This window comes from Bacidia gigantensis (assembly GCF_019456465.1).
Source record: "Bacidia gigantensis strain McMullin 20006 chromosome Unknown scaffold_268, whole genome shotgun sequence".
In the NCBI taxonomy this organism is placed as follows: Eukaryota; Fungi; Ascomycota; class Lecanoromycetes; order Lecanorales; family Ramalinaceae; genus Bacidia; species Bacidia gigantensis.
Window position 1 is genome coordinate 1,205,977 of NW_025408614.1, and position 27,528 is coordinate 1,233,504.

General features: G+C 49.6%; 14 protein-coding genes across 14 annotated transcripts; 5 read left to right on the plus strand and 9 right to left on the minus strand.

The window, feature by feature from the left end:
- Window positions 1–326: 326 nt before the first annotated feature.
- Window positions 327–2,417, minus strand: KY384_009082 (uncharacterized protein; the record flags this gene model as incomplete). Its single annotated transcript, XM_044817568.1, has 1 exon — window positions 327–2,417. One exon carries the CDS (start codon window positions 2,415–2,417, stop codon window positions 327–329), a length of 2,091 nt encoding a protein of 696 aa, XP_044664721.1.
- Window positions 2,418–2,665: 248 nt separating this feature from the next.
- Window positions 2,666–3,494, plus strand: PNO1 (pre-rRNA-processing protein pno1; the record flags this gene model as incomplete). Its single annotated transcript, XM_044817569.1, has 2 exons — window positions 2,666–3,249; window positions 3,308–3,494. The coding sequence occupies 2 exons, from the start codon at window positions 2,666–2,668 to the stop codon at window positions 3,492–3,494; spliced, it is 771 nt and encodes a 256-aa protein (XP_044664722.1).
- A 202-nt stretch (window positions 3,495–3,696) lies between these two features.
- On the minus strand, window positions 3,697–4,467 carry KY384_009084 (uncharacterized protein; the record flags this gene model as incomplete). The annotated part of the gene is made up of 1 exon (XM_044817570.1): window positions 3,697–4,467. One exon carries the CDS (start codon window positions 4,465–4,467, stop codon window positions 3,697–3,699), a length of 771 nt encoding a protein of 256 aa, XP_044664723.1.
- Window positions 4,468–4,767: 300 nt separating this feature from the next.
- KY384_009085 (uncharacterized protein) lies at window positions 4,768–5,866 on the plus strand (the record flags this gene model as incomplete). The annotated part of the gene is made up of 5 exons (XM_044817571.1): window positions 4,768–4,770; window positions 4,829–4,894; window positions 4,946–5,104; window positions 5,161–5,487; window positions 5,540–5,866. 5 exons carry the CDS (start codon window positions 4,768–4,770, stop codon window positions 5,864–5,866), a joined length of 882 nt encoding a protein of 293 aa, XP_044664724.1.
- Window positions 5,867–5,979: 113 nt separating this feature from the next.
- On the minus strand, window positions 5,980–6,712 carry KY384_009086 (uncharacterized protein; the record flags this gene model as incomplete). The annotated part of the gene is made up of 2 exons (XM_044817572.1): window positions 5,980–6,608; window positions 6,670–6,712. The coding sequence occupies 2 exons, from the start codon at window positions 6,710–6,712 to the stop codon at window positions 5,980–5,982; spliced, it is 672 nt and encodes a 223-aa protein (XP_044664725.1).
- A 288-nt stretch (window positions 6,713–7,000) lies between these two features.
- On the minus strand, window positions 7,001–9,421 carry GFA1 (glutamine--fructose-6-phosphate transaminase (isomerizing); the record flags this gene model as incomplete). The annotated part of the gene is made up of 6 exons (XM_044817573.1): window positions 7,001–7,221; window positions 7,340–7,501; window positions 7,553–8,946; window positions 9,000–9,231; window positions 9,286–9,356; window positions 9,417–9,421. The coding sequence occupies 6 exons, from the start codon at window positions 9,419–9,421 to the stop codon at window positions 7,001–7,003; spliced, it is 2,085 nt and encodes a 694-aa protein (XP_044664726.1).
- Window positions 9,422–11,345: 1,924 nt separating this feature from the next.
- Window positions 11,346–15,176, plus strand: KY384_009088 (uncharacterized protein; the record flags this gene model as incomplete). The annotated part of the gene is made up of 3 exons (XM_044817574.1): window positions 11,346–12,017; window positions 12,071–15,017; window positions 15,073–15,176. The coding sequence occupies 3 exons, from the start codon at window positions 11,346–11,348 to the stop codon at window positions 15,174–15,176; spliced, it is 3,723 nt and encodes a 1,240-aa protein (XP_044664727.1).
- A 535-nt stretch (window positions 15,177–15,711) lies between these two features.
- Window positions 15,712–16,320, minus strand: KY384_009089 (uncharacterized protein; the record flags this gene model as incomplete). Its single annotated transcript, XM_044817575.1, has 2 exons — window positions 15,712–15,957; window positions 16,135–16,320. 2 exons carry the CDS (start codon window positions 16,318–16,320, stop codon window positions 15,712–15,714), a joined length of 432 nt encoding a protein of 143 aa, XP_044664728.1.
- A 309-nt stretch (window positions 16,321–16,629) lies between these two features.
- Window positions 16,630–17,868, minus strand: KY384_009090 (uncharacterized protein; the record flags this gene model as incomplete). The annotated part of the gene is made up of 4 exons (XM_044817576.1): window positions 16,630–16,670; window positions 16,724–16,964; window positions 17,011–17,597; window positions 17,646–17,868. 4 exons carry the CDS (start codon window positions 17,866–17,868, stop codon window positions 16,630–16,632), a joined length of 1,092 nt encoding a protein of 363 aa, XP_044664729.1.
- A 273-nt stretch (window positions 17,869–18,141) lies between these two features.
- On the plus strand, window positions 18,142–19,692 carry KY384_009091 (uncharacterized protein; the record flags this gene model as incomplete). The annotated part of the gene is made up of 2 exons (XM_044817577.1): window positions 18,142–18,278; window positions 18,327–19,692. 2 exons carry the CDS (start codon window positions 18,142–18,144, stop codon window positions 19,690–19,692), a joined length of 1,503 nt encoding a protein of 500 aa, XP_044664730.1.
- A 1,157-nt stretch (window positions 19,693–20,849) lies between these two features.
- PUP3 (proteasome core particle subunit beta 3) lies at window positions 20,850–21,628 on the plus strand (the record flags this gene model as incomplete). The annotated part of the gene is made up of 4 exons (XM_044817578.1): window positions 20,850–20,852; window positions 20,903–20,921; window positions 20,980–21,431; window positions 21,485–21,628. 4 exons carry the CDS (start codon window positions 20,850–20,852, stop codon window positions 21,626–21,628), a joined length of 618 nt encoding a protein of 205 aa, XP_044664731.1.
- Window positions 21,629–22,803: 1,175 nt separating this feature from the next.
- KY384_009093 (uncharacterized protein) lies at window positions 22,804–23,145 on the minus strand (the record flags this gene model as incomplete). Its single annotated transcript, XM_044817579.1, has 2 exons — window positions 22,804–22,855; window positions 22,880–23,145. The coding sequence occupies 2 exons, from the start codon at window positions 23,143–23,145 to the stop codon at window positions 22,804–22,806; spliced, it is 318 nt and encodes a 105-aa protein (XP_044664732.1).
- Window positions 23,146–24,161: 1,016 nt separating this feature from the next.
- On the minus strand, window positions 24,162–24,745 carry KY384_009094 (uncharacterized protein; the record flags this gene model as incomplete). Its single annotated transcript, XM_044817580.1, has 2 exons — window positions 24,162–24,343; window positions 24,643–24,745. 2 exons carry the CDS (start codon window positions 24,743–24,745, stop codon window positions 24,162–24,164), a joined length of 285 nt encoding a protein of 94 aa, XP_044664733.1.
- Window positions 24,746–25,217: 472 nt separating this feature from the next.
- Window positions 25,218–26,134, minus strand: KY384_009095 (uncharacterized protein; the record flags this gene model as incomplete). The annotated part of the gene is made up of 4 exons (XM_044817581.1): window positions 25,218–25,496; window positions 25,675–25,857; window positions 25,938–25,971; window positions 26,019–26,134. 4 exons carry the CDS (start codon window positions 26,132–26,134, stop codon window positions 25,218–25,220), a joined length of 612 nt encoding a protein of 203 aa, XP_044664734.1.
- Window positions 26,135–27,528: the final 1,394 nt, after the last annotated feature.

Below are 27,528 nucleotides of genomic sequence, written 5' to 3' on the forward strand. Positions count from 1 at the left end.
CTTGATTGACTTGAAGGTCCTACAGGACAGGTGGCCAGAAAGGTGGATGGCATACCTCGATCGCTGCAAGTCAGAAATTGGTATTCAGACACATATCTGTGGGTACAGAACGGGAGGAGAGGACGAAATAGATGCAGAAATCGACGCTGTTTGAAAATCTTGTCTCCTCGAACTGTTGTATCTCCAGCAGTGAGGTGCCTATGATGATGATCTCATGAGCACAAAATATGTACAACTATTGCCACCGCGTATTTCCCTTCCCGTTGCTTGAGTATCCGACTCTGCACCCCAAACGCCACCGCCATTTAAAGAAGCAGGGTAGGGTCCTACGCGAAATTGCCCGCCAAACCTACAAAGAACGCCTGTGCAGCAAGCTGCAATGACCAAAGTCCAACCTTTTTAAAACGACGCATTCGTGCCTGGTTATCTGTCACACCTTCGGCAAAGGCTCGATAGGTTTCTACAGAGAGGTCATCCATGAGGCCACTATCGTAGATTGTCCAGCTGCCGTCAAATTCATCAATGTATTTGACAACTTGACAATTGATTGGGATAAAGGTCCTTCTCGAATTCATGTACGCAACGATCGGTCTGACGAGGGCATTGTTCACGTAAGAGATGTCTCTCGTGAATATGGGAACTGCAGCCCGGATGTCATTCAGCTGTAATTTTAGATCCAAGGTTAGAAAGCGCTTCTCGGGCTCCATAGTCTGCTCATTGAAAGATTCATGAGTCTCGTGCGGGTGATTGGAAAGGACTTGAGTATTACGCCTCGAGTGTACTGCAGCCTCCATTCGATCGTAGAAGTCGCTCATGAGTTTCGTGATACTTTCGTCACTGTCGGCTGGAAAATTCATGTCGGCAATTATATCGACGTTCCCTTGATGTATCCACGAGAAGGGACCTTCTACACCGCGATTCAGGTGGTTAATGTTGAGGCCCGCAATCCGGAGCCGGCTACTTTTCTTAAATGGGTGGTTATCGTGCGTGCTTTCGGAACCATGGTTCATATGGCCTCCGACGTAGCCATGCATTTGGGCGGGGTGTATGGTGAACAGGGAATTGTCAAAGGATCCTGACACAACGTTTGCAGACAGAAAATCGTAGAAGAGCCACTGGCGTCGAAGCTGCGGAAGATCGCAATTGTATATGCTCACGGGAAATGGTCGGAATCCCCCAGGCTGGTGGATAGTCACAAGAAGATCCTGTAATTTGAAGGAATCGATCTCGAAGTCTCCTGGATTGTGTTCATGCTTGTATCTCCGAGGATCGATAGGTATCCCGTCGTAATGAACAGACGTTCTGTCAACGATACCTCTGATACCCTTGATATCTACATCATGTAGAAGGCCCTTCCCATTAAACCATTTACGGAATGACAAAGTGACGTCCACAGTATCCAGAGAAAGGTCAAATTGAGTATAATTCCCGTCGTCCGCGTCGCCCTGAGCCTGTTGGAGATGGCCCGAAAAGTCCTCGGATTGGACAGCAGCTGCAGCAGCTGCAGCAGCTTCCTCGCTTGCCGGCCCTTTACTTACTTTCCCTTTGCCTTGCCCGGGACGTCGGGACACAAAGACATTTCTAAAAGAAATCACCCCACTGCCCCATTGCGGTACAATCGCGGACTCAAAAACGACCTTAACTCCAGACGATTTGGTAAGATAATTACCAACCCATCTAGCCAGAGTTTCCTGGGCGAAGACTGTGTTGACGGCGAAGATGGCTAAAGAAAAGAATGTGGTCGTACCCAGTATGATCCACAAGACATGGCCGAGCAGGACCCATGAAAACAAGGCGCCAATCTCATCGGCATTGAAAGGTCGGACACTTCGTATTGAAAACCACTTGAAACGAACTTTCAAACGAGACCAAAAGCCGGTTGCGGCCGCAAGAAGCTCCTCACGACCGGGTCTATGGATGTGGGCAATGTTTGGTAGGCGTTGGCGCAGATGCTGATTGATTGTCGGGGCCGTAGGTGAGATTGGAGGCTTTGAATCCGCTTTTCGGACTTGTTCAAGGGTCTCCTCCCCCCCTTGATCTGATGGAGCCTTACTCCAGGCGCCCGGACTCGTATGAAAACGCCGTGTGACGAGTTCGGTAGCGCCAGGCGTGTTGCCATTTCGTCTTTTGGCTGCGCTTCTAAATATGCAAGTCTTGAAATCAAGGTGCTGTCGCAGATACGGCGACTTAGGTGAGGGCACCGAAGGCACACATCGCCTGTGGATGAACGATGCCTGGTTTACGGGAGGAATAATTGCTCTGACTACCTGGATAGCATAATAGCTGGCAGGCGAATAAAGTGACTGGTTAGAGGAGAGGTGGTTTGAAATGTTGGAATAGGTTCTGCTTTGAATCCCAGAACGTGCTGGGCTGCATAGGAAGGTGGCGTGCAGTCTGAAAGCCACATTACTGCTCATTATCATAGGAGTCTGCCATTAAGAATACCATCGTCGAGAGGAACCAGGAGCATGATATGGAACGCTGTATGACGGAGGGACTTTGATATTGAATTATGGGCGAATGGAGAAGCTTTGATGCGGTTGAGGGAGCACCAGTCCGCCAGAGTCGTGAAAAGTTGCCCAGGCAAACCCCAAGCCCACTGTGAGAATCCCAGCTTCATGTTTTCCCACATCGTATCTCCCTCTACGCATTTCCTCTGAGTCTCATGCCAGCGCCAACTGCGCTGCTGAGGCGTCCGAGTGGGCTTGCTGAAACTGCAAATGATCTAAGCCACGGGAGCGAGGATACTTCAGCAAACGTCGATTTTCATTTTCAAACGCAGGGGAAGACAGCCGACTCCATCAAATCCCCTTCGCAAGATGTGGAAATGCAGGACGATGACGAAAGTCGGCCTCAATTTCCCCCGGCAAAGAACGTCGCGAAAAACCACATTGTAGAAGTCCGAAAAGTTCCCATCCCACCTCATCGTATGAGTCCTCTCAAGGCAGCATGGCCTAAGATCTACCCTCCACTTGTTGAGCATCTGAAGCTACGAGTGCGCATGAACCTCAAGGGGAAGGCGGTGGAGATGAAGACATCAGCTCACACTACAGACTCCGGCGCTTTAACCAAGAGTGAAGATTTTGTGAAAGCGTTTAGTCTTGGATTTGACATCGACGATGCTATAGCTTTGCTTCGGCTTGATGACCTCTATATTGAGACCTTCGAGATCAAAGATGTGAAAACGCTCAACGGAGAACATCTAGGTAGGGCAATAGGCCGTATTGCAGGGAAAGATGGAAAAACCAAGTGAGTTCATGGCTCTCGCCTGATTAGCATGAGCTAATGCTGACATTGGCGTCTTTAGATTTGCAATCGAAAATGCGTCTCGAACGAGGGTGGTGCTTGCCGATCAAAAGATACACATCTTGGGAGCCTTCAAAAACATTCATATTGCTCGCGAAGCCATCGTGAGCCTTATACTCGGTAGTCCGCCCGGCAAAGTCTATGCCAATCTGCGAACGGTGGCCAGCAGAATGAAGGAGCGATTTTGAACGATCAAAGGTATCTGCAATGGTCTAAGCTTGTTAGCGTGGTGTTTGGGAAGCACTGATTTGATTCGCACAGAACGCCATCAAAATCACTTTAGGGACTTCGTCAATGCTTTCGACGTGACGTTCAGTTTCATACTTTACAAAGATTGCGCAGTCAGAAAAGGCTCTCTAAGCCCAGAGCTTCTGCGTTACTTATTTCGATCTAGTCTTTCTTTAATGGGTGATACATCTCTTCTATACCTTCCTTTGTGACTACGAGCATCTGGAGCCCATCTCCGACCTCAATGTGCCTCTCCGTCGCACTCGTAAATGCATCTTTCACCAACCGCTCAACCTCCTCCCGTAGTAATGGCTCTGCTTCTTTCGCCTTCAAATCATGTCCTGCTCCGGAACCGGGCATATATTGATTCTTAAAATTGACTTGATTGTCCAGAAAGGGCATGATTAAGCTTGCTGCAGCACCCGCCGCCCGACATTGCTCCCGTTCATACGAACCGACGGGATCGTAACTGTAGAGTGCGCCCTTACCATCCTCATCTAAACCTCCTAATATGGCTTGCACGTAATATGGGAAGAACCTTTTACTGTAAAGAATCGTCGCTAGACGCTGAGCACAGGCTTTGGCGGTCATATCCTTGCCATGTTGATATTTGTACATTTTCACGGTGGTATTTAGGCGCTCTTTTAATGCAATTCCATCTGCTGCATAACCGACGAGCGAGAGTACAATATGTGCACCCTTTCCAGTATCATCATCGCCCCCTATGCGGTAGACTTTGGGAGTGTAACGGGAGTTGATGTTGTACCCGGACGTTGAGCGGGTGTCCCCAGCTAATATCGCAAAGTCCTTCCCTGAGATACCTAGCGTTGAGCCTCCATTGTCTGTGTATCTGAAAGCTTTGTTAACGACTATGCAAAAGCAAGAATTAGAGGCTTTACGGGTAGAAGCTGTGCTGTTTGTTGCCGCTGGCATCTGATACAGGAGGATGGGAAACCTGTGTGAATGAGTATCCTGGTTCTGAAAGGACACTCGGGTTATCTAGGATAGACGCCATGTGTTTAGAAAGAGAATGTTCGTTTCTGAGCTCTAAGATGTATTGATATTAGTAATGTGGAGGTGACGGGGGGGAAAGCTTTCATGCCAAGGCTGCAGCTAGACGCGACTGCCCTGCTATGGAAGCTTGTCAAGACTCCGGGTGTATTGCTACACGTAATTTCTCAAGCTTAAGCCTCCTTACTACTGCGCCGATTTTGTGACACCGTCTACCTGATCATGGTGGGACCCAAGTGTCGATATCATAAATTTTGTTATGCTAATTCTCTGAAATTTAAAGACCTCCATAGGTACTGGGTATGACCTCCAAAATTCCGTCTTCTCACCAGATGGCCGAAACTTCCAGGTAATTCTCAGCTGATCTTTGGATTACATTACGTTTCTGACATCTTGGAAGGCCGAATATGCTGTCAAAGCTGTAGAAAATGGTGGTACATGCATAGGCATACGATGCAAAGATGGCGTGGTCCTCGCAACCGAGAAAATAATAACCAGCAAGCTCTTAAAGGCAGGCGCAAATAGAAGGATAGCAACCGTAGATCGGAACATTGGTGTTGTGAGAAAGAGTCGCTCAAATCCCCCAGGTGTACTTACTGATGTACGCCCCCTCAGGTGTCCGCGGGCTTGATTCCAGACGGCAGGCATTTCGTATCAAGAGCAAGAGATGAAGCGTCATCGTGGCGGTCGACCTACAAGGCACCCATACCGGTGAAAGCGCTAGCAGGGCGACTGGGTAGCTACGTGCAGGCCTACACGCTGTATTCAAGTGTGCGGCCTTTCGGAGTCACAGCAATAGTCGGCGGCTGGGATTCAGAGGCAGAAATTGGAGTCGATGCGCAAGTGGGGAGTGGTCCGAGCACTGGTCCTGGGGGCAGAGAAGAAGGAGCTCGAAGAGGCGGACCGGGCTTATACATGATTGAGCCTAGTGGTCTCTACTGGGTGGGTCATGAGAACATCTCCTGGTAAAGTCTCACTGACAGCAATACAACAGGGCTACTACGGCGCAGCGACTGGTAAAGGGCGACAAGCAGCAAAGGCTGAATTGGAAAAGCTCGACCTGGCCTCAGGTATGCTAGATTTGGAGGCAGGAGTTAAGGAAGCTGCTCGAATTATATATGTTGCGCACGAGGACAGCAAAGACAAAGAATTTGAGTTGGAGCTCTCATGGGTGAGCTCGTTAAAGGGACCCACGAAAGGTAGACATGAGCCGGTACCCAAGGAGCTGGTGGAGGAAGCTGAACGATTAGCGAAGAAGGCTATGGAAGGTGAAGACGAAGAGGAAACGGGAGCTGGAGAGGGAGAGAAGATGGAAGAGTGATTATCAAGCACGACTATGTCAGACTCAATCCACGAAGAGCTAGATGCCTGCCTGATTTTGAATCATGCACTGCATATGGGTGTATATCTGTCGTGTCTCGATGCGCTTTTGCCTTACGTCTTTGGAATGAACTTTCCCTCCGCCCATGCCGCTTTCTTCATGGCCAGCTCCACCGCAGCTTTACCCCAGTCTTCACCATGGCAATGAGAACCTGAGCTTAAGCCAGCTCTTGCCTTAGCTTGCTCTTCATTGAGCACGGTCAATAGTCCAAATATGACGGGTACTCCCAATTCTGACTGTACTCTCATAAGGCCGTGACTCGTAGCATCTGCTATATACTCAAAATGCATCGTCTCGCCCTTAATCAAGACGCCAATCGCAATGATTGCGTTGAAAGGCGTCTGCAATGGCTTTGAGGGAGCCGATAGGGAAGACTTGGGAGGATCCTGCTGGCTAGCAGCTGTAGGCTGTGGCGTGGAGAGGTCTGACAATGGTGCAGCGGATAACAAGTCTGTCACCGCAGAAGCGGAGATTGTGGGCACATTCGCAGCCTGGACTTTGGAGCTTTCGTAGGTCTTATGCACTGCATAAGGTAATTCAAAGCTTCCGGGGACATCTTGAACAACAATATTCTCTTCTTTGACACCGGACTCGAGTAATGCTTTGCGGGCGCCGTTGACTAAGGCGGTGATGATCTGAGTGTTCCACCGTGCGTGGACAATTGCAATTCGAATGCCAGAGCCTTTGCAAACGATAATTTTAGTGCAATGGACGCGATATCAAATGCCAGGGTCACATGATACCATCGTAAGACCGAGCTTCACCAGGGCCCTTGAGGCTGGCCATTTTCCAAGCCGCAGTCGTGTTATATCGTTCAGAAGATCAAAAGGTGGGTCGTTGAATTTTCTACTTCAATGTAGTGCTCACAATGTCTCGAAAGAGCACAATTTCAAGCTTGTTCGAGATTTAAATGCGGGACAACGAAGGGCTCTTAATTGATTGTCTATCTGCTATCCTGTCCACACTGAACAGTTCATTCATGTCACGGGCCCATCATAGTATCGTACGCTTCTGCACCAATTTTCGTCTCACGCACACCCTGCAAAACTGCAAGACCTAGTATTCGTACACTTTTCATTCGACTGTCACCGATTTTGCGAGATTGCGTGGGAAGTCAACGTTGAGACCCTCGCCTACAGCGAGCCAGTAAGCGATCAGCTGAAGTGGAATGACATTGAGCAATCCTTGCAGACAGTCGACGGTCTTCGGAATTTCGATTTTCTCTGTCTGCTCTGATGGGAACTCGTCGTCATTAGGATTGCAAATGACAATGGGCCGTCCACTGCGAGCAACCACTGAGCAATGTGTCAGTAAATGCCCACGAGAGATCAAGCGATTGGATTGGACGAGGAGGTTTGACCGAAAGAAATGGGTACATGGCTTAAGGAAGTGCTGAGGGTGTTAAGGACTTACCCTGCTGATACGCGTTAAGAGACTTCGCAAAGAGGTCATCGCGAGTAAGAATCATGATGATTGGAAGGTTCTCATCCACCAATGCAAGAACACCGTGTTTCAGTTCTCCAGACATGACGGCTTCACAATGTAGATAGGATATTTCCTTTATTTTCAGAGCACCTGAACAAGCCGTCAGCTGCTAACCCGACGGTATGGGAGGGATTGACTAACCTTCCAATGCAGTCGAAAATTGACTGCCACGCCCAAGAAGAAGCAAGCTTTTCTGATTTTTGAAAAATTTGGCACACATTGCTTTCACCGGGTCATTGAGCTTGAGAATCTGCTTGAACTGGTCCGAGACAAGAGCCAACCCATTCATGATATCCTCCCGTCGCTTTTGCTTTGAAGCACGGTCCTCGCTAAGGGAAAGAGCAAACATCATCATAGCTACAAATTGAGAAGTGTACGCTTTAGTTGATGCCACGCCAATTTCAGGGCCAGCATTAATGTGCACTCCGCAGTGAGTAAGAAGGGAGATAGATGAGCCAACGACGTTGACAATGCCCACCGTAAGCGCGCCACGCTCAAGGCAGTAGCGGAGGGCCAGTAAAGAATCCGCTGTCTCACCCGACTGGGAAACGAAAACACAAGTATCATCGCGGAATACTGGAGCTTTCCGGTCCAGAAAGTCCGAGGCTAGTTCCACTGCGATTGGAATTTCTGTAAGTTCCTCGAACGCTCCTCGGACGGCCATACAAGAATGATAGCTGGTCCCGCAAGCTATGAAGATCAGTCTCCGGCATCGTCGAATCGTGCTAATGTACTGTTTCAGACCTCCCAAGGTCACGGTTTTGTTTGCAACATCAAGCCGTCCTCGCATGGTGTTGATGACAGATTCTGGCTGCTCGAAAATTTCCTTTTGCATGAAGTGGTCAAACTTCCCCTTCATGATTTCCTGCAACTCTAATTCAAGTGTTTGGATAGCTCGCACATTGGAGGCACCATCATTTTTATTTAGGCGGTGGATGTTGAGCGACCCATCGTGAATGTGCGCAATGTCATCGTCCTCCAAATAGAGAACTTTCTTCGTGTGCTCAACAATTGCGGCAGGGTCAGAGGATAAAAAGAACTCTGTTGGGATTGGCTGGCCATCGTCTGACAGGAAAGCGCGGGACTGCGATCGGTGAAGGAGTGACTTATCAGGCGGTGCAAGCAGGTTAGCTGAAGCTTTCTTGACTGCTACGTTCTGTGAAGCTTGCTCCGCAGGCAAGGGTCCGTCCTCGGCGTATTCTACGTCAACGAAATCAACCTTCATCTTCTTTTGGGTTCGCACGCCAACCACCAAGGGAGAGCCTTTGCGAGCGGCAAGGACTTCGTGCGGATAATGCACAGATGTCAGCAAGAGGCCGAAGGCTCCCTGGAGCTCCTTAATGACAGCCTTGGCCAGTACAAGGAACTCAATGTCCGGATGCTGATCATAGAGATATTTCGCAAGCTTGGCAATGCACTCCGTGTCTGTCTCGGTCTCGAACTTGAAGCCCTTGCCCTCCAAAAGAACACGAAGCTCCTTGTAGTTAGTTATGATCCCGTTATGAACAACTGAAAATTGCCAGCTTGGGTCAGAACTTGGAGGCCACGTTAGCCAAACAAATAACAACGGACAACGGATTCTACCTACCGATGTGGATGGCAATTGGTCCGCGAGGGCGGCCCATGTGTAGCCCAACGAGTATGGGCGATTCCAGCATGACTGTCAAAGACCTTGGTCATGTCTGGTTTTATCTCGGCAATGAGCTCTTTCAATTTGGCTACCTTGCCAACTTCCTTGAAAGCGAAGACTTCATTTTTCTTATCTCCATCCACTGCGAGCCCGGCGGAGTCGTAGCCTCGATACTCCAGGCGGGCGAGGCCTGTACGAGTTTAGCCCAGTAGCCGAAGCAGAAGGATGGAATTCTCAGCCTCACCATTCACGAGAGTCTGGATGATGGTTTTGCGATCCTTCTCAACAAGGTAGTTGATGTATCCGAATATGCCACTTGACGGAGTCCAGTTAGCACTGCTCCTGATGCGAGAGCAAGACAAAGACGACCCTTACCACATGTTTGCAATAGATCTATTGGTAGAGGAATTGAGGAGGTAGCGATTTTGCAACGAGAACAGACGGCTGAAGTGAACGTGGGGGGCTTCTTGAGGTTGAGAAGCGGTAAGAATCAGTGGGTAGGGTTGTAGAGCGAGAGATGGAGCAGTACAAGCTGTGCTTATGTGTCGAAAGAGCTCTGTGAGCTAGGAGTGTTATTTGTCCTGAATCCCTTGTTTCAAAGGCTCGGCCCCTAAAGCGTGCAGGAATATCTTCAGCCCCGCGGCTCGCTTTCTCGTGCTCGCTCCTGGCCCCGTATCTGGGTAAGCAGTGGCGCAATCAGCTGTTTGCTGTGGTCAGAGAAGGAGCGTTAGATAGGTTGGTGACCAACGTTGGTAGGATCAAGAATTACGAAGCTGCACAGGCTGAACGAGGTGTGGGGTGTATAAATATAGCTATGCCTGCAGGTAGCCTGGACAGGCAATGGACGGTACCCTTATTGGTGTACGCTAAGAGATTGGCTTGGGCAGCCAAGGGAGTGGTCCGACGTAGTAGGTACGTTAGGGGGCTTGGTAAGCCCTAAAAGATCCCCCGTACTTCTGGCAGGCAAAAATGCAGGAACGTTTTGCGCCAAACCCAGCGGAGACTAGCCGGGATGCTGCTTGCAGTTCCCCTCCTCCCAGCTCTTTCAGCTTTTCCTCTCCTTCTTCGTGCGAATACTCAGCCGCTTCTGTTCTTTGTAACTCAATCACCCAATGGAGTGGCACTATTTCCCCCAACGACAGTGTACCTGATCTTTGAGACTCGCGACTTCTGCTGCCAGCCGCCGTTTGTGGTAATGTGGTCACCGGCTGTGGACCAAACGTGTGGGTTGGGGCTTTAGAAATGTCCACTGCCGTTACGGCAAGGGAGCGCTAGGTAAAAAAGCAACTCGCAGCTATCAAAGTTAGTACGATGTACTTGGATTGAAATCTACATCTACAGAAAACCACGTTGTTGTATGCTACGGGAATTACGAGTCTAGGAATGCTGGATATCCATTGACGTCTTACGTCTTCCTCGTGACATGCGGCGACACAGTCTTACAATCTCCTCGCGACATGCAATGCATGACAGAAATCGCATACGTAAACGACATCAGATCTTGAGCGAACGGCACCGCTCGTCTGTCATCCCATCGCAATTGTGCCCGTCTGTTAGATGGCGTTCTATCTGTTGTCACAGCTGGCGCCAAGCAAGGCTGGTCACGGCTGACCCTGAACATGTCTTCTCTGGCTCCTCTCAATTTTCAACACCCATCCCTACAAAGCAGCAATCATTGGGTTGTGATGAGGCTATCCTAGAAAGCTGCAGAGGGTCTCGTCAGGTGAAGGTCAGAGTGGGGTGGTCAGATGACAGCCTTTTCAAGAGTAGAAGCGGGCAAGAACAGTATATAATATAGTACTCACAGAGGCAATAAACTTGCAGCTGAATGAGGGAAAAGTCGGGCTGTAGCAGCTTTATCTAGGAAAATTCAAAGTGGACAGCGCAATGCCAAGATGATAGGTGACGACGCGGAAGTTTTCCGTAACTACAAGGAAAATGCGTATTTGTCGCGCGAACACCAACCAATATCCTTCCAGCCCAGAATTCCGTGAAGACCACACTGCCTTGATCACGCAGTCCATACGCATCGTCTACCACTATCTCAGCTCTCATTTCAGACCCACAGACTATTGCCCTTCCAAGGCAACATACCCAAGTCCCTGAAGACTGCAAACCGCGCCAGCCAACCCCTCCCCTGCACCGCGTGCAGTTTGTCTTCATAAGGGAGACTCGATTTTAGCTGTGTCAGGCCACACTTCCTTATTAAAGACGCATCTGGAGATTCGATGAGCCGCCCTAAGGTATCTAGGACAGTCTCGTAGCGGGATGCACTGAGGGTTATGGTAGAACGGTCAAGCTAGCATGTCGCGCTCTTCTAATGCCTTTGCGAATTTCTTTCCAACAGCACCAGCCGTCTTGAAGGCAAGAAAGACCTCAAACTCACCAAAGGCAAGCAGCCTCAAAACATCTCGACGATCACCGGCCAAGGCAGATCCCAGATTTTGGGATCATGAAAGGGTTGTTGCCACATCCATAGGTGCGCGCACCGAACGCAACATAGTTGCAGAGCAACGAAGAAGGCAAGACGAGCGGGAACCAAGTCGTGTAGATCTTGTCCACGAGGACGGCTCTGCTAGTTCGACTAGCACTGCTTCTTCGGTCTTTAGTACTAATAGGAAGACCGGCTTATCTGAACCAAGTAATGGTACTCAAAATCCAACGGACCTCACGCCATTGACAATCATGGATTCTTCACCGCGAACGAATGGAATGGTATCGCCAGCAAGAAAACCCGCAAAGAGCCGTACTGTTGTCGGGCGACCGGCATCTCCATCAGAGGAAAGCTTAGACAAGGTCTACTCACCCATAGATTCAGAGATCGAGCGAACTCCACAGCCGGACCGACTTCAAGCTCGCCCCAGTAAAGGTGTTGAAAAAGGTTGGCGGATAACGTATGATCCGTTTACCGACAAGTCTAGCAAAAGCAAAGACAAGCGTCAGAAGGAGCCGCAGTATGAAGCCTTCGGTAAAAACGTAAGCGGAATCGTAGATATATTCAATGGATTCTTGCTAAATTTCAATTTTAGGATGCAGAGCCTCCACCGCCAGATCCCCGGTTAGGTATCAGGGGTTACACTAAGGGTGCTGACAACAAGACGAATCGAAGGTTACGAATTGCTCCGTATAGGCTACTACCATATCCATATGATAAGAGAACATCAACAGGTCAAGGACCCCCAGTCCGCATAGTCGTCACTGGTTTTGACCCTCTTACCCCCACTAGTCAGGTTTTGCAACTTTTCTCGAGCTTCGGAGAAATCGATAAACATATAAATGAAACAGACCCAGAGACCGGCAGTTTCTTAGGAGTCCTGCTAATCAAATACAAAGACAAGCCATCAAGAATCCTCTCGCCAGCATCTGCAAGTGCGGCTGCCAGTCGCGCTTTTGGGGAGTGCCAGAACGGACAGCATAGGGTTGGCCTCCACACCGTCCACGTTGAACTCGATCGTGATGGGACCGTTGGAAAACGCGCGAAAGCCCGGGCTGTTGAGAAGCAACGACCAAAGCTGCAAAGTAGCAAAGCGATTGGAAAGGATGTTTCTGCTGATCAATTCGGTCCGCCCCCTACAGCCCCTAAGGGACCGTCAGCCAAGTTTGTCTCAAGGTTAGGCGCTGCAGCCCCTTTATTGTCTTCTGATCCTGAACTTGCTTGGAAACCGCTGGATCCTAACCAGACAGCCGTGGTGGAAGACAAGCCTATCTTAGAGCAGCTCAAACGCGAACCTTACATATTCATAGCTCATTGTTACGTACCCGTCATGGGCTCGACCGTCTTCCACTTGAAAGGTAGAATGAAAAGTCATGGATGGAATAACATTCGGTGCGACAGTACCGGATATTATATTACTTTCGAGATCTCCAGAAAAGGTGAAGAAGACTGCCTTCAATGCTTCAAAATGTGTCACATGAAACCTCTTTTTGACTATGTAATGAATATGGAGATCAATCGGCACGGACGCTCCGGATACGAACGAAGTCCTAGTCCCGAGAGGATGCTTGCTGAAGAGCAAGACCGTGCAAGGCATGAACGGTCAATGAGGGATAGAGAAATGAACTGGGACGAAGAGAAACAGGATAGGGCACTAAACGTTGATCCAGTTCGTGCAGCAATACAGCTCATAGAAGCAGAGCTTAAAGAAAAGCTTTTGGAGGATGTCAAATCCAGGATGGTACCAGAAATGTTGGCTTTTTACCTAGAATCGGATAGGCACGCTGAAAAGCGGCGCAAGCTGAACATTGCAGCCCCCGAAGACCAGAGCAACAATGCGCACCATACCGTTGGAGGGTTTGTAGAGACGCCGCCCACAGGAACCCCTGATCCGTACAGTACAATGAATCGACAGCCTCTTGGTCTTACGAATCTCAATGTGATCGCGCTCCCCAGGATCCGTAAGGCTGTTGGCAACAAACGAGAGAACCTCGCTTTCGCAGATGAGCGGAGGAAACAAAGGCCGGTTAAAAAGACTCAGGTTCGTGGGCTTCACCACCGTCTACACCAAATCCACCAGGATGAAGATGAATCGGACGATGATCACCAAACAGCTGTTACTCGCGACACGGAGGAGCCAGAAAGCAGACCCATGAGTCGGATGAGCATTGCCTCAGATGTGTCCGATGAGGAGAACGAGCGACAAACACCAGTTACCGCAATCACAGCAGAGGCTGAGCCCGAGATTTCATTAGCATCTGATCCACGGAAAAGAAAAAGACAGGCACAAGATGTTGCCTCGAGAAAGCGGCGGAAAGAGGATGATGAGTTATTTGGTCTTGATAAGGAGGAAGTTGATGGACTCGTTCGAGAGTCCGTGGACCCTCGAGTAGAGTCAGAAGCTCCAACCGCCGAGACTGTACTTGGTAAAGATGGTGATCTTGTGGTCACTAAGGCTATAGTGAAGAAAACTAAATCGAAAAAGAAGAGCAAGAAGCAATTGGAGGAGGAGCGTGAATTACTCAACGAACAAGCAAAAGCTGAAGCAGAAGTGAAGAATCAAGGCTTACCAGTGGATGACCATAGCAGGCCTGAGATTGTACCCGAGACGGAAGATAAGATATACCCCAACGTCGATTACGCTGCCACAAAGGGACAACCAAAACGTACAGTGGAAGACCAAACGGACGTGGTTCTCGATTTGGACGGGTGGCAATACAGCATCAAGGACGATGAGGACTTCCGCTATTTGAGAAGAATCTTGGTTGACAGGGCGGCAGCACCTCTGCGGCATATTGCATCTTGGGCTTGGAAGCAAAAGGAGATCAAATCGATCAATCGTGGTGGCGAGACAGGCGTGGTCCGGGCCGAGATGAAAATTGAAGGCTACTACATTGCGAATCCGACGGGCTGTGCTCGGACAGAAGGTACGAAAAAGATCTTCGAATCGGAGAAATCAATGTATCTCCCACATCGCATCAAGGTACAGAAGGCTCGTGAAGAGCGTGAGGCAAAGGCCAAGGAGGATCCAGCAGCCGCAGCTGCAGAGGCCACAAGACTCGCTCTAGCCAGGAACAACGCGAGTGCATCTTCACGGCTGAATCGGGTCAACAACCGACGCCTAGCTGCAGAGATGGAGGCCCAAAAGCAGGTGTTGACCATGGCGAACGGCGAAGGCGAGGCGATGAAATTCAATCAGCTTAAAAAGCGAAAGAAACCGGTGAAGTTTGCAAGGTCGGCAATACATAATTGGGGTCTTTATGCTATGGAGAACATTGCTGCCAACGACATGATCATCGAATACGTGGGTGAGAAAGTCCGACAGCAGGTTGCGGATATGAGGGAACGACAGTACCTCAAAAGTGGAATCGGAAGCAGCTATCTCTTTCGGATCGACGAAAACACGGTGATAGACGCAACAAAGCGGGGTGGCATTGCGAGATTCATAAACCACAGCTGTACGCCAAATTGTACTGCAAAAATCATCAAAGTTGAAGGAAGCAAGCGAATCGTCATTTACGCATTACGGGATATTGGACAGAGTAAGTCAAAGGAACAGAGGTCTTACTCAAAGATCAAAGACTGACTTTCATCTAGATGAGGAGCTCACTTACGATTACAAATTCGAACGCGAATGGGACAGCGACGACCGAATACCTTGCCTCTGTGGCTCGACAGGATGCAAAGGTTTCCTCAACTGAGCCTCCTACAAGATTTCGTTACATTTTGAGAGAAAAACCGAAAATTTTGATTCTCACAGCGGTCAACAAGATTCTAGTTCAGAGAACATGACATAAGCGCAAGTGACTATAGTGCATAGGATGGACGGCGTTCTTCAGATGTGAGCGGTCACAAATTCCACCGAGTGAGCATCTAGCGACTTGCGTTCAGAGTCACTTGTTGGAATCGATAGCTCAAACCAGGCGCGCGCGCTTTTGATGGACTGTAGGTTATGTAGAAGCAGCTTTGCTTGGTGCGGCGTGCCAAGGAGGCCTGATATCCCCAATTGCAATAAGAATGATTACCTTTGACCATATTGCTGCAAGCTACCCTTCGACACTGCCCCTCTGCCTTCGTTCGAGATGGTCAATAACGGCGGCAGCTAGAGTCAATTCTATAGCCTTCGATTCACAAGAGAGACCGTTGAGTTTCTGACCCTCGCGTCACGGTACCTCACACTAGAATTGAGAATTATCAGCCAGAGCCCGTAAGGCACAACTCATCGCTGGAAGCGTCCTATTTACCCAAATGACTCGGTAGCAAGAAATTTGCAATGCCTTCCTTGATTCTGTACTCATGTCCACAATTGCCACAAACCATCTTTCCCTCCATAACTTCCGTCTCCAACAATAGTGTGTGGAGGTCTCTCATGACCTTCTGGTCGGCTTCATCCTGCTTGGATGTGACCACATGGTCGTCATCTAGGGCTACAAGATCTGCTCCTGGCGTAGGCTTTGCAGCAGGAACTTCGGAGAAACCAAGCTGCTTTGCATCAATAAAATCGAGTATATTCATCCCAGAAGCTGGAGATAGTCTGGCATTCGCTGAGGTCGACTTTAGGATGAAGAAAGGTTTATTACGGTTTCACAGTATGATGAACGGGAAGGCCATTCAGAGAGTAAGAATTACCGAAACTTTAGGCATATCGCCATAACGTACCTCAGCAGCTGTTGTCTTGAAAGCTTCCCAGTCGATTCTAGGCAGAATGTTTTTCAAAAATTCCGGGTTATACTCGATTTCAGCTTGCTCCAGTTCGGCGTCTTTGAAGTGTAAGGGGAAGGAGGCCGCTGTGCTTTTACATGCCTTCACGGCGCATGTGAGAAAATTGACTGTCAGTATCTTCATTGTTGTTTGGTCTTTTGATGCTAGTGTAGACAGGAAAAGAAACGGAGGCCGAAAGTGAGGCGCGCTGCGGGGGAAAGCTCAGGGGGAAAGGGGCTTCAGGGAGTGTGCGTCAACCGATGGTTCTAAGCGAACAGCAAACAGTTTGCTATCAAGGACAGGGACACAGCCTCTCGTCTTTCATACTGACACATGTTGCTCTGACTGACCTGATCGTTGCATCTAGAAGACCCCGCTGGCGTTAAAGGGAATACTTTGAATCATCTGCCGTCACGCTACTAATATGTTGGCGCTATCTATGTTGTCGTGCACTTAAGATGCCCAAATGACCACACGACCGTCTACACCACTGGCTACTGGACATAAGCTGAAGATAACATAGATGATAAGAAGGGGGCAGACTTACAGCTGAAGTTCTTGACTCCATTAGCCGTAGCCTCAAAGGGTCTTAAGGTCGAGATTGTATTCTGATGAACAGTCTTGAGCTGTGTATCGCTTTGGGCCTTGCCCCTCAAATCCATCTGCTTGAACATGTTCAGAGCGGACTCCTCCCGTATCTCGCCCATGCCCGGTCTGCCCTTTGACTCCATTGACTCTGCAATCTGCCAGCCTTGCTCGTTGCCGCGAAGCCGATAGACTTCGCAATCCTAGGTGCGTAAACAAGGCGATCAGTAATTCTGGTGAGATACTTACGTAACCGGCAGCAATGATCTCACTCTCACCGTTCCAAATGAGGCTGAGGAACGGTAACAATTGTGTACTCAGGCTGACAACGGCTCTTGGGGGCTGATCTGGGCCGCTGGGATAGACAACCGTGACGCTACTGTCGTGCGCTGTGAATGCTAGAACATCACCGCTCGGAGAAAACGCACAGCCGTGGACCCAGCCGGCGGAGTTGTTGAGGTATTCCCCGCAAATCGTGTTGAATGGCAGGCGCTCGCCCCAAACGCTACTTTCTGGCCTCTCGTCGACCCCTTTGATGAAACTCGAGAGGACTCGAGCATGGGCATCAGTGGACCCAGCCGCTAGAAGAACCGAATTAGGATGCCACGCAACGGTTGTGATGGTACTCCGAATGGGCTTCTTGAGATGCTTCGAGACCCACCAATCATTCTCCTCTTCAAAGTAGCAAATGGCGATTACACGAGCGCCCGACCCTACCGCAAACTTTTTCTCGGAGGGTGACCAGCGTACGAAAGTCGCAGCACGGTTGATACGGAGCAACACTAGCGTAGGTTTCCATCCAGATGGAGATGGCTCCCACACGTAGGCGTTCCGGTCTGCTCCATATCAGGACACGGTCCGTCTGAGAAGACTCCACCTCATACCTTGAGAACAGGTGACTATTCGTCCAGCGGTAGGCGCAATGTCGACGCCAGTCACAATCTTATCATGGTCTTTCAACTCAGTTTGCAAGCTAAATTTGTTTCCTGATCGTTGATATAATTCAACAGTGGTGTCTTTGGCAACGGCCAGTGTCTGCCTATCGGCGGAGAAGGAATGGTCTGCTATTGGGTGATGAAACAGGTGATGGACCTCAGGGTTTGTCATCTTGATGACACAGCGGAGGAGACCACTCTACTACCACTATCTCATCAAGTCCCAGACAGTGTGAAGGATTGTAGGATTGAGCATTGGCCTGTACCTATTCTACTTAGATGCGGAGCTTGCGGAGCTTGTGGGGCCTCTCCGGGTAGCGGGTAGGGGCCGTCCTTCCCCCAGGCTGCCCCAGAACATTTTTTATAAATCAAAACATATGGTATCTGATCTAGCATACCTGCTTCACGAAGCTCTTGCTATTCCAGCGGCTCTTCAGTTACGAACATGACTTCGAATATCGTTGTGGTGGATACCAGTGCTCGACGGGCAATAATCAAGACGACGCCTGATAAATATTTGATTGATATACTTCGTGAAGCTTGTAAGAAATTTGGTCGCGACGCCGATTCGTATGAGCTAAGGTAGAGCCACCGTTGTGAAGACATCTGGCGTTTGCTAATGTGACGAAGGCACAACGGCAAGCTCATCGACTTGTCACGCAACGTTCGGCTGGCTGGCCTCACATCTGGGGCCAAACTTGAGCTTGTCCTCTCTTCACGATCGCCTTCTGCCGTCTCCATCGCTATTCAACTTCCTGAACCGGATCATCACGGGCATACCCGGCTTACGGACAAGTTTTCAAGCAATACCACTCTTTGGAAGGTTCTGCGGAGATTTGAGTCTGAAGATGGCGCCAGGCGAAATTTCACTGGTCGAGGCCAGCCTGTCCTGAATGGCGAAGAGGTCGGGGCCGGCAGGCTTTTCTTTGAGACACCTGTGGTACAGATCCTGGGACGCGAGCTATCTTCCTTTACAGACCTGCAAAAGAACCTTGCACAATTAGGTCTTAACTCTGGGAGCGCTCTTCTTCGTCTGAGCTTCAGAACAACTGAGACGCCTCTTGAGGATGCAATGAAGCAGATAACCCAATATTTTTCGGAAATTGACGGCTCTAGTAGAAGGACTACACCTACAGGCCTTCCGGCTACATCAAGACCAGTATCTGAGACCGAACAGCTGAGCGTCTCACTACCTAAAATAGCAGGTGCGCCCCAACCATTGGAACCAAGCCTTCCTTTTTCAAATTCGCCACCAGAGCCCATACTGGCACCACAACCATCTTCAACTTCAAGCGACCCTCCAGTACCGTCCGCTCTATCACCAGATATCACGTCGGATCGCCCCATCACCATTTTTGCTCCACCCTCCGCTGGTACGCCCAAGGCTGCCAAAGAAAGTTTCAACGAGAAAGATTTCGTGCCCACGATCCAGCACGCGAAATTGCATCAATCAAGGCTACAAGCCGCCTCGACTAACAAAAAGCTCTTGTCCGATGCAGAGCTTAATGCTAAAGAAAAGGCTCGAGAGCAAAGAAGAGACAATATCAAAGAGATTGAAATAAAAGTCCGCTTTCCCGACCAGATGCAGATTGTTTCGAGATTCACAGATGCCGAAACTGCAGATGATCTCTATACGTTTGTTAGGAATTCAATGGAAAGAGAGGGTGAGCCAATCACCCTACGCTTCAGCTCGTCAAGTGGGCTAAGAAGTATACTCTCTGGTCAGCGAGGCAGCGCTAAACTCATCGGGGATCTGGGAATGACGGGGCGTGTGCTGGTAAATGTGCTGTGGGATGAAGGAGCTAGTCTCGAGGCTAGAGCGGCGCCCGTGCTGAAGGAAGATTATCGCGAGAAAGCGCAAGAGATTGAAGTGCAGAGGATAGAGGGAAGTGTCGAAGAAGAAGGTTCACAGCCTGCTGAGAAACCTTCAGGTCAAGAGGAAAAAGGGCCCAAAAAGGGCTTGCCAAAATGGCTTAAGTTGCCGGGGAAAAAATGATCTTTATGTCTGGCAAGCTCTCGGTTTCGCGGATGTCATCATTGAGTACTTGGCGTAATGTGAGATGATAGAACGATTGAAAGAAATGTCAATGTTCTTCAGCATGGCGTGGGACGGCTACACACGAATAATGGAGCCTTGAGGCAGGAAGCTTTAGAGAAGCGAAATCGACTGAATCTTACATGACAAGAATTGAATCCGATGTCTGTAAATTGTGGATTCTTGTGCCAATGCATGTCCTACTGTGACTCACGCAAGAAGCAGTGTAAATCATTTAGCTAAATGTGTCTCCCACATTATTGCAATATGCAATTCAACCGTTCAATGCCCAGCTCTCCTAGACTCAGCGATTACTCCCTGTAATTCATCGACCTTCCGTTTCGCCCGTCCAAACGTCCCAAGCTATATTCGTGAGCTGGATTCTTTGCGCAGTTGCAAGATTGGATTGAGGACATACTCTCTTCTTTGCCAGTTTCCTTGCGCGCTTATCCTTGCTGTTTCGTAGAAGTTCGATCACACGGCGCTCATATGGGGCAAGTCTATTCATGCCATTATATCAGTATCCCGTCTCCTTTCATCCCTGCATCACTTGGACTGAATTTCGATGCTCCTGACTGCACATACCCAGATACCTCTTTCACGATCTCTCTCACGAACGCAGTACGTTTGCTGAGATGGCCTTTGGTGCGGGATATCCGTGGCTTAACATTTTCGCGAGGGCTCACTTTCTACACGTTGACTCGAATCAGTCTAAAGCTTGTCTTGGAGAAATTGCACATTCACTTACACGACCCTTGTTAAGCCCAACGGCTATGCCACTCTTCTGTTTGACGGCCATTATCGTCGAGGTCGAAAAGATAAAGATAGCTCGTAACCGAAGTGCGGTCAAAAGTGCGTGGAGCTCGGCTTGATAGGGCTAAAACCACACTAAGCCTACAGGGGCTAGACTTGATGCGTCAAGCGCAGGCTGCCAGCACTTACGCAGGCGTGATGAAAAATGTGTCAAAGCTCTACCTGTCTCTTGCTTTAAGTACTTTCAAAGCCGGGAAAACCGGGACCAAGCATACGCGTAGACAGCTAGCTATAGCTTCAAGCTATCACTACCTCTATGAGAGCCTGACGTGCATATCTCAGCCAGCTCTAGTACGCTCGCTACCATGGTAAGCTCTTCTCAAATGTATGCAGTTGCCGAACCGCTAAATGACCCCAGTCGTCCCCATTCTCGATCAGTATGCCCTATGTTGCGCTCTGTACTACTTCCTCACAGCCTACTAATCAGGAGTCTAGACGGAGGGGCCTGTGTCGCCATGACAGGTAAAGACTGCGTAGCCATAGCTTGCGATCTCCGACTCGGAATGCAAGCCCTCACCATTTCCAACAACTTCCCCAAGATATTCTCCTACGGCGATGTCTACCTCGGTCTCACAGGTCTAGCTACTGACGTCTCCACCGTCTCCGACCTCTTCAGGTACAAAGTAAATATGTACAGACTTCGAGAAGAGAGAAATATATCGCCGCAGACGATGGCGCAGCTTGTGAGCACGAGTCTTTACGAGAAGAGATTTGGGCCGTACTTCGTCAGTCCGGTTGTTGGGGGGATCAATCACACCACAGGCAAGCCGTTCATCTGTGGCTTTGACAGCATAGGGTGTATAGATTATGCGAAGGATTTTATCGTTTCTGGGACGGCTAGTGACCAATTGTTCGGAACGTGTGAGGGTCTCTGGGAGCCAGATCTGGTATGTTCTGAATGTATGTTTTGTCGGAAATGCCTATTGATACAACTATATAGGGACCAGAGGACCTTTTCGAGACTGTGTCGCAAGCGCTGTTGAATGCAGTAGATCGAGACGCGTTATCCGGCTGGGGTGCACATGTCTACATAATAGAGAAGGATAAGGTGACGAAACGATTATTGAAAGGAAGGCAAGACTGAGACGGAGGGTCAACGTAAAGGAGCTCGGTAACTTCAATAGCAGCAGTGCTTATTGCCATTAGAGGTCCATGCTGTGACAATCATCTGGGCACTTGAAGCCTCATCATTCCATGCAAACACCAAAAAGCGCCTCGCTAAACCACATACGTACAAAATTCTACTCTATCAAGCCTAGAAAGAAATATGTCTCTTTCGCCCCGTATACTTCGAAGTCCTCTTCACCACCTTTCCCATCCTCTCCATCTTTGCCTTCTTCTCCAAAATCCACCCTCTCCCTCCCTTTCTCTCCACGCCCCTCTTCCTCTCCCTCCTCATCCTCTCCGTTACATCCACATTCTCCATCCCCTCCACCACCCCCTCCACCCCACCCTTCAACTCCCCCCTCCCACTGTCAAAACCAAGTAAACCTTCGAATTCTTCGTCCCTACCCCATCCTCCAACAACCCCGCCCCAAAGCCCGCTTTAATCGCCGCCTGGCTGACCATCCCCTTCTGCTGCTCATTCTTCGGATAAAATTGACATACCGCCCTCCCTCCCCTCCTCAAACTCGCATAGAGCCCGCCAAAGAACCTCGCCAAGCGGCCCTGCGGGGACGTGTCGTTGCTCTCGGCATTACACAGCCATTGCACGGCGGAGATACTGATCGCTGCGTCGAAAGCGCCCGCGCGAAAGGGGACGCCTTGGCCGATGTCGCTGAGCAGTAAGTCTCCTTCCACGTCGCGCTGTAGAGCAATCTCTAGCATGGACGGGGAGATGTCCATGCCCACCCAGATGTGGGGGCCGCCTCCTGACGGAGGGACGGAGGAGAGGATGGAGCCTGAGAGGCCGGAGCCGCAGCCTATGTCGAGGATGAGGGAGGGAGAGGTGAGGTGGATGAGTTCGAGGGCTCGATGGGTCATTTCCGCTTGGATATTTTGGATGCGAGAGGAGGTGGTGTATTTGCGGGACTCGGCATCGTTGTAGAAGAGGTCTGGTGGGCTATTTGGGGGAACATGGCCGAGGTCAGGGAGGGAAGACCACGAAGGTGGGAGGCAACAGGCTTACAGTGTTTCTTCTGGGCGAGACATAAGGAATGATGCGGGTAGCGGAGATTCAATAGTGCAGCATCCGATAGATTATTTTTTTTCGGTGGCTCTCAGCTGCGGAAGCGAGCCGCTCCGCAAACCTTTTCGCTGTCATATCACCGGAAATCCTCTTGATCCCATTGGATTCGCATCATTCCAGTAACTCTTTCTACCATGTGGATCCTACCCCTGGTGGGCTATCTTGGTGTAATAGTGGGCTTTTGTTTCCTGACTCTTGCCATTGGTACGTATACCCATGCCACCATCGACCCCTGTGATTGAAGCCTCATAGCTAGTGGGCTTTACTATCTGTCGGAAGCTGTAGAAGAGCATACGGTCTTCGCCCGCAAGGTGCTCACGCGCCTCATCTACGCTATCGTCGCTATTCAGGCCTCGCTTGTGCTCATCGACCACTTCTCTTTCTGGCTTTCGGCCCTCAGCATTGCTAGTCATGGCGTGTATTTGGCAAACCTACGGCATTTCCCTATGGTGAAATTGAATGACCCAGTTTTTATCTTCTCTTGTGGTTAGTGAATCTGAAAAGTTGTCTATCTTTACCTGGTTTAAAGGTAGCGCTTGGTTTTGACGGTGAACCTGCGCTTAGTTCTGGTCTTTGCAAACCACTTACTATGGTTCCGGCACTTTTCACATCCGCCGCCGCCTTCTCCGTCTCAGTACAATCGCTTTGCAGTTCAGGACTTACCGACTTTCACCGAGATAGCGTCGTTCTTTGGTATTTGTATCTGGCTTGTTCCATTCGCACTGTTTGTTTCTCTGAGCGCAGGCGAAAATATTCTGCCCAGTATGGGAAGTGAATATGCTACCGGAGGTGAGATGAGCATGGGCGGTCTGAAAGGCGTTCCAGGTGGTGATGGAAGGGTACGGAAAAAGGGATTGGTGAGGGCTGGGGTGGATAGGGCAGTGGACTGGATTGCCGAAACAGGGGAGGCGGTGGGTTTGTGGAAGGGAGAGCGAACTAAGAGGTTTTAACTTGGATAGACCTTAAGATATCGTGTAAGATTTCAGCACAACAGAAGAATCCGCGTGCGATTGCTGCAACAAAACGTCACGACTACGACTGCAAAGCCTTGCAGAGCTAATTGGGGGACACCTTCACTAGTGCCAAAACCGTCTTGGACGCTTCGCAGTCGTTCTTAAGAGCTAAGGCAACAGAATCTTCAGTCAAGCAAGTGAAAGTATATTAATCCAGCTTTCCACATACTGAGCAATTAGGGTATATCAAACCAAGGAAACAACAAGAACAGGTCTAGGCAATTCGACAGCCACATTGAAGGGACCTGCAACCTAAAACTGTCTTGCCCATCCCCTCCAGAAGAGCCCTTGTGGCGGACATCACGACGTTAAATTGCACACTATAAACGAAGACCGTGTTGTGAAGCGCAATAGCTTAATGATACCTCGAATGATGACACGTTAGGGTGACGAAGGCTGGGACGTGGGAGAGTCCTTCATTTCGTGATCAGTCGAGTCGGCACGTGCCGCCTCCGCCAGTATTGAAAGTGGATCAGTTCGTGTGCTACTCTGGGTATTCTCGCCTCTGAAGGACCCTTGCTTGTTGTATGAATGTGGATTTCTAGCTTCTGAGACATTTTCTTGCCAATCGCATTCATCAGAATGGTGTACAGTATGTCTCTGGGCAAGTTTATCTGCTTTAGTTTCTAGACCTTATTAGCTGCTTGAGATTTATAGGACTCTATAGGACTCTCGGGGAGACATTCGCATAGAGTATATTGACGGGTCCATAGGTTGCCATACCATTTAAAGTCGGCAGCGAGGAAGGCGCCGCTCTGTATGAACTATAATTTCCTGTGCTTGGAAAGCTCTGAGCATGCCGATCTGTGCAGTCCATAAGATGATCCATATGTGTAAGGTCCTGCGAAACACCCGTCAAAGTCGAAATAGGCGGCAAAGTCAGATTCTGTCTGTCACCCTCGGCAGAGCCTCTAGCGAAGGGTAGAGAGGAGGCGGTAATGGGACTACTCGTTTGGCTTAGCGTTGCTGATGCTTTTGAGGAACCAGGCGCCAACGACATAGGTTGATGCGTGAAGCGAGGAAGCTTGTCAGCACTCCTAGATGGGCTTTGGCCAGGCTGCAAGGGCCTCGGGGCGTTAGGTATGCATGAGGTGTTACTCTGTGGATGAAATCCTGAATCATGAGATATTGTATGGGGAAATGTCTGCTGTGGTCTAGTGGGAAACATGTTGCAGTCGTGATACGAATCGGTGGTCGAGTTGGCGATGGTAGGTGATGAAGTCCTGCGGTCAACGGACACTGATGGTGCTGTAGAGCTTGATGATTCTCTAGCTGACCTTGAAGATCCAGAGGACAGCTGAGGAAGCGATCCGCTCGAGCCACTAAAATGTTCAGTGGTATTGGAAGTCATGGACCCAAGCCTTCCTCCGCTCTGATCATAAAGGCTCGATGGACGCCTAGAAACTTCGGCACCGCTACCCATACTTGGGCTGCTTGAGTTGCTTTGCTCATGCTCGAACGGAAGACGATGCTCATCTGAATATGCATGAGAATTGACCCCGGCAATCGCTTGGAGGCGTACCTGTGTTGTTCCCATGCTTCGCCTTGAAATCAGCCAAATACCTTTGGTACTCTCGGTACAAGTCGGTTATCTTGTAAGTCGCCATCTCTCTGTTGTACTTCTCCTTCGACGCTGCTGCTTGCGTCTCATAGCGCTCCTTCTCTCCTGGGGAAAGCAGCTGCCAGCTTTCGCCGACTTTCTTCGCAATAACCGTAAAGGAAAGTTTGAGCGGTCGAAGGTCCTCTCTGACCTCTGATGTTATTTAATTAGATGGGACATTTGGGGCGGTCTTCGGAACGTACTATTTGAGAATACTACATAAGCCGAAGGCGGGCGCTCTGGCGCATTTCCGTCCGGCTAATTCGGGCGACAAGTCAAACCCTGGAGCAAGAGTTGAAGCCATGAAGTTGATTCAAGGAACAGCTTACCTTGGGGTGACGGCGATAACGTCTCTTCTGCCGTGGAGCGGACTGGAGTCCAGGGGGATCCATTCCATCCTCGATAGTATCCTGGTGTGGCTCGGACGAGTTGGTGGTTTGTGAGGGAGACTCTGGTGTTGTGTCGTAATCACCTCTGTGACTGGACGCAGCCAGGATTTCGCGCTGCAAGATCTACCCATAGATCAGCCATAGGACGGCATTCAAGCAACAAGACGGCATCTGAGCGAGCTCAACGCTGTGATTTTACTGACCCGACGGTGGCCAAGTTTGACTTTCAGTGCATCCCTACCTATGTTAATGGTGTTGGTATCTGCACAGATTACCTTCCCTACAGGTCTGATTCTGTAATTTCGAGAATCGTCTCCCACGTATCAAAGCCTTCGTCCGCAAAGGGCGCCAGGTACTGCTGAAGACCTAAGCGAGCTAATATAGGCCCCGGGTCCGTCATCAACGCCGAGGTAGTCCTTGTTGAGCAAACGGCTGTTCTATGAGATGCTTCGTACAAGACCGTAAGGTGCGGCGGGACCCCACGAATTGCGCGTGCCCGAAAAGAAGCCGACGCATGCGACAGTTATCTGTACCTGGCCAGAAAGCTTACAGACTATCCCAAAAAGCATATGTTAGTAGTCAGAGCAGTTCTGAGGGAATCGAATGGCGCAGTGAATGCACCTTTGCTTCCAGATTATGAGCAGGTTCATTTTGCTTCAGGGGACAGATTCACAATGATATTTCATATTTTGAGAATTTCCAACAGAAGAATCTGTACCGATGTTTCCAAGACTTACATGGGGATCTGTCATTTGATTGATGAGGTTGGATTGATGTCTCTCTACGCAGGACCACACTGCGTAGGGGTTCTACTTGAGGGGTGCAAATCTGTGGCTTCACCTTCCTTTTTTATATGCGGATGATGCAATTGCCATCCTTGGGCCCTGAATTACGTATAGGGTGGTATGCACAGAGGTACTTTAGTTTCCGGGTGTATCAACATGTAATCGATCGTGGCGTAAGAGTATCGATAAGTCGCAAAGTCGATCATGGTCGAGACCCTGGGATAAAAGCCGATTGATATAGGGGACCATGGTGGGTGAAACACCCCATCACGACAAGGTGCGGCTTAAGATAGGGTCCACATGCCGTTCATGGGGCTGTCAGTGAAAAGATGCCATGCACGCAACAAGAAGCATCATTGGACAATTGATGCTTTCCCCAGATACAGAATATTGGGACATCATTGGTCGGTCTGGGACGAGATCATCGATGTGCAATCGCATCTCCCGATCGCCCCCAGAAGATTGGAGAAGATTGAAAAGATTGCAGCGCTCGCTAAGGGATGAAGCGTTAGCCTTCCCGTGAGTCCAGCAGACCTCGAAGCTTTATCCCTCTCCAACATATGTTGAATGGATGATATGAGACATTGTGGACGACGTTCTAGGATGATGGGAAATCGTCATGTCGTCAACCTCGTCAGACTCATGACCTCAGCAACCTCCAGCATAAAACACAGCCTTCGAACAAGATCGGGGGGGGGTTGCTTCGTATCGACTTCGACTCCACAAATTGCTTGGCTGTGAGAAGTGCAACAGAGGAGAAGAGGACAACGGCCTGCAACCGACGACCATTGAATGGTGGGAATTGGGGGGAGATCTATCATCTGTGGGCATGAAAACGCGCCACAATTTTCATTTCAAAGAACGGGTCTCTGGGAGTTTTTGACTTTGCGGCCGTGTAACAGGGTCTTTGACCCCTCCAAAGTCTAGATTTCCCTAGGCCTTCTTGACAGGTCCCAAGCTCCATTTCTTTTTTCTTTTGAAGAAATCGTTATTGAAGAATTGCATCACT